The sequence below is a fragment of the Phaseolus vulgaris genome, chromosome 7 (genome assembly GCF_000499845.2).
Source record: "Phaseolus vulgaris cultivar G19833 chromosome 7, P. vulgaris v2.0, whole genome shotgun sequence".
NCBI lineage: Eukaryota > Viridiplantae > Streptophyta > Magnoliopsida > Fabales > Fabaceae > Phaseolus > Phaseolus vulgaris.
The window spans coordinates 24857939-24870016 of NC_023753.2; the positions used below are offsets into that span (position 1 = coordinate 24857939).

A 12078-nucleotide genomic window follows, 5' to 3' on the forward strand; every position below is an offset into this window, starting at 1 on the left:
TTAATTAACACTTGATCAAAATAATTCATAATCAGTTAAATAATCTATAATTATCATTAATCGTTAATAATGTAGATTCCTTTTTCCATATATATATATATATCCTTATAAATAACAACTACCTTTATTGATTCTATGACATGTAATAAAATACCACAATGAATAGCATATATTTTGATAAAAAAAATCACAAATACTCATATAATTATAATGATTATTTTTTACAACTTCGATATAGATTTTAGCAATATTTTACAACTATTATATAATTAATTTCTGTAGTTATATTTCTAATTTTTATTATCATAAAAAAGTTGACACACCTGCATACACACGTGTTTCAACTATTATAATATTAATATTTTTCCTATACATTTCCAGCTAGACTAAAATACCAAATATTTAATATTTCATTCTTAGGATAACCCATGTAATATAATAAAGCTTTTCTTAACAAAAGCCTATTTCGAATAACCTAGAAAATTTAGTTTCAGAAAATCACAGTAATAAATCTTAATCTTTTTAACTATTGAATTTATGATTACTTAAGACAAATAGTAAAAATTGGAAAAAAAGTAAAACATTAAAAATGTCTTAATTGAAATTTATATTTATCCATTTAAAAATTTAATGTTTTAAATCTTATACTCTGTCACATAGACTAAATGATAAACTATTATTAATTGGGAAATATCATAAATAAAGTATTAAACTTTAAAATATAGAAAATAATTCATATAAAATAATAATATATTGGTATGAAAATATAATTGGAGGGTGTTGATTTAGATTTAAAAGGATATGTAGATTAAAATTAATTTAGTTATTAATAGCTTTGACAACTTATGAAGTTGTAAATAAATATAATTAAATTTATTTATAAATAAATAATTAAAACCACATAGTTTGAATATATTTTATAACTAAATTATCTAAGTTTTTTAAAATTTTAAAAAAATTATTTTAATTACTCAGCAAAATAACCTTGGATAATAAGTATTTCAGTCATATTTGCATATTTTGTATGATTGATGTAGTTGATTTATATAATTCATAGTTTTTTTTACAAGCTCATACTTCAAAAAACCTAACTTATTTTGTTTTAATTTTTTATGTACATATTTAGTCTTAGTTATGATTGTTAATATTTAATTATCATAATTTTGAAATGTTTTAAATTAAGGTCTTTATTTTAAAATGCATCAAATAATTAATTCATTGTGAAAGTGAGAAGTAATAAAGTTAATTTCTCCTTACAATATGTTCTTATAATCTTTAGCCAAGAACACACGTGGCTTTGAAACCCACATCCAACAAATAATGCAATTATTAAGATATATAAAACAGTGATAAACACCAATTGTTGTTGAGCTAGGTAACAGTGGCTTGTGACCCAAGTTGAGAACAATAAGGTGATGGAAGAAGCAATATTAGAGTAAGAAGAAGACAATGTCTTATTTACTGTTTCTTCTCCTTGTATATAATAAACCTAAGTGTGGCTGAATTGTGATGCCTTGGTAGGACTATCGTCAGTTGCCATTGAGTCTGTGTAGGAGAGTTGTGTGTTTGTAGGAGGATCGTTAGATCTAGAGATGGTGAAAATTGGGGTTGAAGGTTATTTCAAACAACAAGTCATTTTAAGAAATTTTTAAACTCATGCTATTTTTTAGAGGTTTTTAAACTCGTGGTATCTAACGAAGGTGTTGAAACCCATGATATTTTACGGAGGTTCTTAAAACCATGGTATTTAACAAAGGTTCCGAAAACATTTCCCAAGGTTCAAAAAAACCTTGGAAACACGTTCCCTACAGATGATTTAGCGGGGGAAACTACAACCCTATAAATGACTTAATAGAGGTTTTAACCTTGGAAAATGTAAAATAAAACCTCGTTAAAATCATTTTTTTTCTTGTAGAGTCGATAATAATATTAATAGTTATAATATAATTAATAATAATATTAATATCACATTAATAATCCTAATAAGTATAATAATAATAATAATGTTAGCATTAATAATATCAATAAATATAATAATAATAGCAACATCAATAATAATATTGATATTAATAGTATTAATAATAATATTAATATCTACATTAATGATACTAATAAATATAATAATAATAATAATAATGTTAGCATTAATAGTACCAATAAATATAATAATAATAGCAATATCAATAATAATATTAATATTAATAGTATTAATAATAATATTAATTTAAATTTAAATAATAACATTATTATTAATAATATTATTATTAATATTATAAATAATAATATTAATAATAATAGTATCCAGGTCTTGCCACTTGTGGAAGTATTTTCCATGGGAGTATGAGTGAGTTTATTGGAGCTTTCTCTGTGTTTCTTGACGTCCAGACTGGTTTGGTTGTTGAATTTTATGGAGTTATATATGCTTTGGAGGAAGCTCAAAAGTTGGGTCTTATTGATGTATGGATGAAATGTGACTCTGACTTGGTTTGTGTTGCGTTTACTGCTAGGACAAATGTTCATTGGATGTTTCGTAATCGATGGATACTTGTCTTAATTACTGTGGACAAATCAGGTTTAGGGTTACTCATATTTTTCGTGAAGGCAATGCGTGTACTAATAAGTTGGTTAATTTAGGATTTATTCATAGAGAATCCTTTCATTGGTATAATAGGCTTTCATCTAGTCTGTCCTTAGAATTCTTTATTAATATAGTCTACATATGTATCATTTTTGTTAACATATGGGTTTTGGTCTATTCCTCCCATATTTTTGTATTTTTTTTTATTTTTTTTTCTTTTAATAATATTTTTTTTCATGTGATAGCAAATGATTGTTATTACTTGAGATGTCAGCCTAACTGAGATGTCAAGTAGCATAGTGATGCCTAAAATGAAAATTTTTTTATATAAAAAAATAATAGTAATAGTAATAATAACATAATAATAATAATAGTAATCATAAGTTAAATGTATAGTGGTTACAAGCTTTTGTATACTCTATGGACCTGAGTTTAACTTTTTTAGTACAAAATTTTAAATTTGGTCACTGAATTAATTAGTGACTGATTTTTTTGTTATTGTCTATGATTTTCTTATACTAGGCGTCACAATTGTTTTGGGTAAGAGTTTTCCAACTTATGGGCAAATGTATTCCATCATTTTAAATATATTTTTATAATTTTCATATGTGAATAATTTTTACATAACATTAGGTGATCTATTTTATTTTGAACCACATAAAAAATACCCAGTTAAAGTAACTTCTAGTTTATAACATAGAAATGTCTAAATAAGTTACTTTAAAATATTTAATTAACACTTGATCAAAATAATTCATAAATAAGTTAAAAAAAATTAATAACTAACTTATTGATTTTACCAAAAGTACATTACACTACAAAAAAATCATCAAATTGAAACTAATTTTAGAGAACAAATTAATTAGTTACTATTAAATTAAATTAGAGATATTTTAGAGACTAAAATTATTATTGGTATCTAAAATAATTTCTATTATTAATAAAAATTTATAAAATATTTTTTGAATTAGTATCTAATCATTAGCTACCAAAGTTTTAGCTACTAATAATTTATATTATAAATTAGTTTGTAAAACATTAATTGAGATTAATTTAGAATCTAAAATATTAGTAACTAAAATCCTGGTAGCTAGTTTAGATGTTAATTTAGAAACCATTCTATAAATTTTTATTAATAATAAAAACCACTTTAAATACAAATAATTTTTTAATCTCTAAAATAGTATCTAATTATCTTTAGTCTTTAATTTTAATTGTTATTTAATGAACTTCTTGTAGTGTTAGTTGTTATAATGTAATTTCTAAATAAGTTACAAAATATTTAATTAACACTTTATCAAAATAATTTATAATCAGTTAAATAAATCAATAACTAACTTATTGATTTTACCAAAAATACATTCTTAATAATGTAACTTTTAAATAAGTCAGTTTAAAATATTTAATTAACATTTGATCAAAATAATTCATTAATCAGTTAAATAAATTAATAACTAACTTACTTTACCAAAAGTACATTAGGTATCTATAATCATTAATAATGTAATTTCTAAATAAGTTAGTTTAAAGTATTTAATTAACACTTGATCAAAATAATTCATAATCAGTTAAATAATCTATAATTATCATTAATCGTTAATAATGTAGATTCATTTTTCCTAATATATATATATATATATATATATATATATATATATCCTTATAAATACAACTACCTTTATTGATTCTATGACATGTAATAAAATACCACAATAAATAGCATATATTTTGATAAAAAAAATCACAAACGAATTGAAATTTATATTTATCCATTTTAACCATTTAAAAATTTAATGTTTTACATCTTATACTGTCACATAGATTAATGATAAACTATTATTAATTGGGAAATATTATAAATAAAGTATTAAACAAAAATAATGTCTTTAAAACATAAGAAAATAATTCATATAAAATAATAATATATTGGTAAGAAAATATAATTGCAGGATGTTGATTTAGATTTGAAAGGATTTAGTAATTATTAATAAATTTAAAGAATTGATGTGATGAGTTTAAAAATAAATATATATAATAAAAAATAAATTTAAATTAAATAATATAAAAAATATTAAAATAATATTATTAAAAATTACAATATGATTGTAAAAAATATGAGTTATGAATATATCATTATTCTTATTAATAATCTCTAATCTTACTAGTAAAAAAGGAAAAAGGAGGATTGTTTATGAATTAGGTTGGGGATAGTGGAGAGGTGCGAAGATTTGAAAACGCAAAAGTGAAGGCCCACTCACCTCAAATCCACGCAACTATTACTATATAACCCCTCACTCACTCTTTGTGGGGTCACAATTTCAACACACAAAGCCCTAAATTCCCAATTTCCTCAAACCCTACAATGACCTCACATGTTGTCCTACAAAATTTCCCTCACTCCGAAACCAAACTCTCCACAACTACCACCTCCGATTCCCCACCAACTGCGCCGTCACTTGCCGTCACTAAGAGGACCTCAGCCGCCGTCACGCGCTCCACCAAGGACCGCCACACCAAGGTCAACGGCCGCGGCCGCCGCGTCCGAATGCCTCCGCTCTGCGCCGCCCGAATTTTCCAGCTCACGCGCGAGCTCGGCCACCGCTCCGACGGTGAGACCATCGAGTGGCTCCTCCGCCACGCCGAGCCTTCCATCATCGCAGCCACTGGCTCCGGAACCGTCCCCTCTGCTCCCATATCCTCCGTAGCAACCTCCATTCCCTCCTCTGAGTCCTCCGTCTCGGTACCGGTGGTAGGCGGGCAGGGAATGTTCTCCATGGCGCCGCCAAGTTGCCGACTCGACCTGTCCCCGCCGCCGGGGATGGAGTTCGCGGCGTCGAACGGCTATCGGCACATGCCGTTCACGGCACTGCTGTTGCAGCCGGCTACGGTGGAGGATAACCAGAACGACGAGTCTCTCGGCGAACACTGATAGCGGTTCGAACCTTGGGGAGGTTCTTTTTTAATTTAATTGATTTTAGGGTTAGTCTTGGAGTTGCCTGGAATCAATTTGGGTGTGTTTGGTTATGGTTACAAGTGTCTTTGTTCTGTGATAGAAAGAACGGAGTGAAATGTAAATTATTACCAGATACTGTTTGAATGTGAATTATATATATTTCAACTTGCTGGGTTATAACATGCACAAAATTTTGATTAGGATCAGACTCACCATTCATAGATTAAGTTTGAATTCGACGATGACCGGTAGTGGAAAGAAGACGAACTTATTTTTCATTTTGCCCAAAAGTTAAACCCTGTGACATATGTGATTGAATGTTCTCAATTTTTGTCGTGTTTATGTAATTACGTTGTACCAAAGTTTAGGCCAGAAGTTTTTGGCAATCGACCCAGGAAGAACCTGCAAAATCTCTGTTCTGAATTCATGATATCACAGTAATCAAATGGGAGAGAGAACATGATCTATGGTCTTACTTTCACTGGAGAAGATCCATTTAGGGATGGCTAATTAAAAGCGTGATTCCAAAGTCTTGATTTATCTGGTGTAGAATAAATTGCAAAGAAATAGGAAAGATCGACAAGACACAGGTGAAAAAGAAAGAACAATATACTTGAAAAATGTGGGGAATTTGTTGAAAATTGGGGAGTGAGGGTAATGAAATGACGTGCTGCAGTTTTTGTGATAACTATTTAGATTTAAATTTCTTGTGTATTTTGTCTTCATTTCTCAAGATGTTGTAGATTTTCTGTCTTTCTTAGAGCATGGGTAGTCAATTGCTGAAGTGACAACATTTATTATTGGTGTCAAACTCTACTTTGAGGTGACAACACATGACTGATCGATCATATATGTATACAGGATATATGACACATGTTATAAGGAGTACCACGGAATGATGGGAAGTTGTTTATGTGAATTTAGAATACTTTTTGTGAATAGAAATATCATCTAATAAGTTGTTTAAGGAGTACCACGGAATGATGGGAAGTTGTTTATGTGAATTTAGAATACTTTTTGTGAATAAAAACATCATATAATAAATTGTATAAAAATAAGTTGTATAAACGTGTGTTTCTCAAGAGTTAGACCGTGCTTGTTTCTTAGTTAGTTCTCTTTACCTATATATATTCATTTAAAAAAAAATGTGTAGTGTAGATTTGAGGGGATTGATAATTTTTGCCTCCTCCTTACATAAGATGAAACAAAGATAAAACCATGTGAATTTGAGGAAAATATGAGAATTTCCTCTTGTTTTTAGTTATGCATGATCATTATTTATTGGTAGTGCAAAACTTTGTATGCTCATAAGAGGTGAGTGACTTTTTAAGAAGTGATATTTGTTAGAATGTATGACTTTAAATTAGAGGGGTGAATGGTTTAAAGATGTTTTTTGAAAACTTTTAAGCCTTGAATGAAATTACTTCGAGAATATCTTGATTAAAAACTCAGTTTTTCAAAACACAAAACAAAAAGCACAGCACCAGAAAAACAATCGGTTGTTTTTCAGAAACAATCGGTTGTTTTTCAGAAACAATCGGTTGTTTATACCAGTTTACAAATATAAAAACTGAATTTAAAGAGTTAAAGGATAGAGAAAATGCACACAGAGATTTATACTGGTTCACTCTAAACCTAGAGCTACATCTAGTCTTCTCAGAAACCACTGAGGAATACCACTAAGCAACCAAACCTAGATCACTTACAGCACAACCAAAGAAGTGACCTTGATCCCCTCAAGACACACACTCCTCTTGGTCAACACACCAACACTAAGAATGCTGATCTTGATCCCCTCAAGAACACACATCACTTCTCAGCAAACACACAAGGTTTCTTTCAACAGATACAAGGATTACACTTGTTACAGAATGAAATCTGAAATCAATACAAGAGAAAATCCTAGCTCACACTCTTTGATCAATCTCAATCTCTAAGCAATCTCAACTTTTCAAAAACTCAAGATCAGTGAAAAACTTAAATTTGTTTTTCTGTATATATCAAAGATGTTGTTTGTTATCAAATCTTAACAAACTATTAATTGCATTTAAAGATTGGTCAAAGCATTAAAAACTGGAGCGTAAACAGTTAGAAAATCATTTAATGCTCAGTCAAAGCACAAACCATTTTTCTGTTATGGTACCAAAACAAACAACCGGTTGTTTCCTCGAATCAATCGATTGTTTTGGTTTTGACAACTCAACCATTTGAAAAACAGTTTTCAACCTTTTCTAAAAACACTTAAGTATAAAACAATCGGTTGTTTCGACAAAACAACATGTTGTTTTTAACTTAGCTTGAAAAACACTTTTCTTTTAAAAGGATTGAGAGTGCTTATGGTTTGGATTCAATCAAGAGTGGATTACATATTAAATCTACCCCAGATCCTATCTAAAGGACAACTCAGCAACATCAAGCACAACCAGCCTTCATCATCCTTCAAAGGGTTTGGATTCTTCAAAGCTTGAACACCACTTGGTTCAACAATATTATCAAAGTGGGTCACAAATGAAAAGGTAAAACAAACTTGATTTTCAAAATGTTATATAAGGACATAATCGATTATGTGGTCTTATACAATGTATACATACATGATTTTTTATAACAAGTGTCTAACTTTTGTGTATACCATCTTTTGCAAGACCATGTAATCCTTAAGATTGTCTCTTGCTAGACCATATAGTTTGTTTGATCGTTTAATTCGCCTATTCTCATAGACCATTTAGGTTGTTCACATATTGTCTAGATCGTACTGTTCTACCAGACCTTCTAGATCGTTCATTTTGTGTTAGTTTGTTTCTCTTTTGTGTTTTCATTTTTATTTTTCATTGTGTGTGTATATATATGTGTGTATACTCGTGTTGTCTTTTTTGGTAGTGAAATAAGTTTTTTCATACTTTGTTTTTTCTGTTCGTTTTAATGCTCTACTTTTTTGTTCATTTTCATGCTATATTTTTGTGTTCGTTTTTTGGTTTTTCTCTTTTCTCTCTCTTTTGTACCCAATTTCTGTATGTTGTAGCTTGCTTTCATGGAGAACTTCATGAATCTTTCTAATCGTTTATATGTATTATTTTAAAGAATAATTGACTATCCATGTTAAATAATTGATTATGGAGTATTGTATTTCTTGAGGTCTATATGGTTATAGTTATTGAATATAATATTTCATGTTTGAAACACTGTCAACCAAGCTAATGAAGATGAAGAAAAAGAAACTACTCATACAAACACTCAAGAGAAAACAAATTTGGTTAGATTGTCCTTTTTTGGTGGTTTTGGTGTATTAAACTATCCTTATTTTGGTTGCTTTGGTGTATTAGACGATCTCTCTATTGTGTGTATTTTAAACAATCTTTGTAATCGCTTTCCAGTGCACGTGAATCATGAGTTCTACTTCTTGCATCTTCTTCTTTTTCCCCTAATATTCTTTCATTACAATCTGTATTTTGTTTTTAGTTTTCAATTTTTTATGCGTTCACATTTTTGGCATGTATGTTTATCTCTTTGCATGGATACCATTAGGCAATGTATGACGTGGTTGAACCCATTTGGTTGTTGTTTTGCAAGTGGTGTGGTTTGCTGAAGAAACTCATTGTGGTGGTGTAGCTATAATGTTGGTGGTGGTGATATGGTGTTCGTGGTTTGTTGTTCTTGTGTTAGTGGTGATGGTATGGTGTTTGTGTTGTGCAATTACTTAATTATTAGATATGCGAGTAAGTGGTTAAGAAGTTTATTTCATGGAATGAAGAGTGCATTATTCGGTTATGTGTAATAAAGACAAATTTATAATCTTATTTTTTTATCAATTAAAAAAATTATCAATCACGCCCATCAAATTAAACACTAATTTTCATAATTTTTCTCTTAATTTTTATTCACTTTTCAATCTCTTTTTCTTCATCCAAATAATTTCACTTTCCATTCACTTCTTTCTCAAATCTAACTTTTCCTTCTTCTTCAAATCAATCTTCAAATTTAAATAAAGCATTAGTGTTTTATTTGATAAAGGGAACTTAAATAGAGAGATTGAAAAAAAAAAATGAATAAGGGGAAATTAGTTGAATGAGATATGTATGAAAATAAAAAGGATGAAGAAAATAAATTGCATGTGTGAGTTTTTATTATAAGAGACATTATATGATATTTAATTTATTTATTTTTTTGGTTTTAGATAACACATTGTTTTTAAGAAGTTTTTATAAGTTTCATTTTATTGTGGATCTTATATTCAGGTTAATGTTTTTATTTATTTATGAAAATGATGTTCTTAAGATTTTTTAAAATTCTTATGATCTAATTTTTTTAAATTAGAATTTTAAATTTTATTAATGTCAACATACTTGAATAAATTTTTTTTATAAGGAGACAAAATAGATTTGGAAAAAATAAGTCAACTCCTTGACAACCTTACTAAAACAAAGCACATTTATTATAACAAGAATTCTAACTATAGTTTTAACGACAAATTTCCATTTTTGGCTTTCTTGCATGCAAGATATTTTCCTTCTTTTCCTCAAATTTGCGTGGATATGCCAATCTATGACATAGATAATATTCTTTTTGTTTTTTATTAAAACAAATCACATTTTTTCTTATTAATTCTTTGGCTGTCTCTCGTATTTTAAGATACTAAATTCAAGAAAAAATTATATCATTATATAATGGGAATTGTATTTCACATTGTCAAGATGGTTGACCGATGTCATGTATGGGCTGACACTATCTCGAAAACCAATAATGACAAATAAGTAAATGATGATTAAATATTTTATTTAATCAAATTTTGTCAAACTAAATGAGATTAACCTAAAAATTCATGATAATCCAAATCTACTTTGAACCGTGCTCCCACTCATCTCTATAAATAGGTTGACGCCTGATAAAAGGTATGTTTTCAATAGCATTAAATACTCCAACTATCGAATACTGACCTGAGCGTCAAAGTACTTTTTGCAGGTATCCTCCTTTCCGGCCAAGACACAAGAAGTGACCTACAAACAAGAATATCAGATTGCCAAGAAAGAGAAGAAGACACATTCATGATCCTACAAGAATAGAAATATCATCTATAATATTATAAAAATATGAGAACAAAATACACAATTCCATAAAAAGGTGAAACATTGTAAAAATATAAAGTTAAAATATGAGAAATATAATAAAAGATAAAATAAAAAATATTAACATTTGTTGCTTTGAACCTCGTGTGACTTGTGTTTGATTTATAAAAATGAAATAGAAAAGAAACTAATTGAGAAAAAAGAAATATGTTAAAAATAAAATTGATTGTGTAGTGATGTGATTTGATTGAATTGGTAAGAAAGAAATGTTTATAAAAGAATACTTATTTTACCATGTGTTTAACAAATAACCTTTAATTAAGGAATGATGTTGGATATCTCATATCGGTTAGAGATAAACCATTTCATCATATAGTAAGTGGTGACAAATCTCACCTTACCAAGCCGGTTTTGTGAGGATGAGTTTATCATAGTTGAGATTTGGGTCTATCATATCACTCATTATCAGGCTATCCTCGATTCTCACGCTCAATGTTTTCAGCGTGCACGATATATTTAACGTGAGGAGTGTGTTAGAGATTTTGCATTAACTAAAGATAAAACTAAGTTACGGTATATGACATTACAAGAAAATAATTATATAACCATTAATTTAGAGAAAAAAAACAATTAGTCCTTATATTGACTAATTTAAATATTATTTTATAAACTAAAAATTATTAATATCTAAAATAATTTTTATTATTAATAAAAATTTATAATATAATTAGATAGTATATTTTTAGTAGTTAGAGATAAAAAAAATTAATTATCTATTTAGAGATAAATTTTTAGTTTCTTGTTAAGATGTAGTTAGAAACATTTTTATAAGCCACTTTTAATATATTTTATAGAGTTATTTTTTGTCAATAAAAATAATAAAATTAATTTTTTTTTTCTAATTATCATATCATTATAGAGTTAAATTTGTAGTCACTATTATTTAGATTTAGATACTGATTTTGAAGTAATTAATTTTTATAAAGTTATAAACTAACTTTTTCTTGTCAATTTTTGTGTGTTAATTGTTAATTTATAACATATTTTAGATTAAATCAATAATTTTACTAATTTATTAATTTTAGTGTAATATTGAAATAGTTAATATCAATTTAAAAATCAACATTTTAAAATAATATTTTAATTTTTAATTTTTATTTAAATGTAAACTTAAATTAGTAATAATCAATTCAAAATATTATTTGAAATAAAAATTCTATGAATTAATTTAATTTAAATATAATATCAAAATCATTTTTATTATATAAAGTAATTAATTAATATTTTAATTAAAAAATTCAATATTTTTCATGAAACCGTGCTAATAATTTTACATGAAATATCCCTTTTATTCCCTTTTTTCTAGTCTTTTAATAAGATATAATTAGAAACTCTTTAACTTTTTATCTATGAAAATAATAAAATTAAAAATAAGTTTCTTTATTTCTATTTATTATATCTAATTTGATAAATATAAGTTAAGTAAA

At 27.3% G+C, this 12078-nt stretch overlaps 1 protein-coding gene across 1 annotated transcript; it reads left to right on the forward strand.

Annotated features, from left to right (window-relative positions):
- Positions 1-4878: 4878 nt before the first annotated feature.
- On the forward strand, positions 4879-5696 carry LOC137828818 (transcription factor TCP11). The gene has a single exon (XM_068635537.1). It carries the CDS (start codon positions 4941-4943, stop codon positions 5505-5507), a length of 567 nt encoding a protein of 188 aa, XP_068491638.1. The 5' UTR covers positions 4879-4940; the 3' UTR covers positions 5508-5696.
- Positions 5697-12078: the final 6382 nt, after the last annotated feature.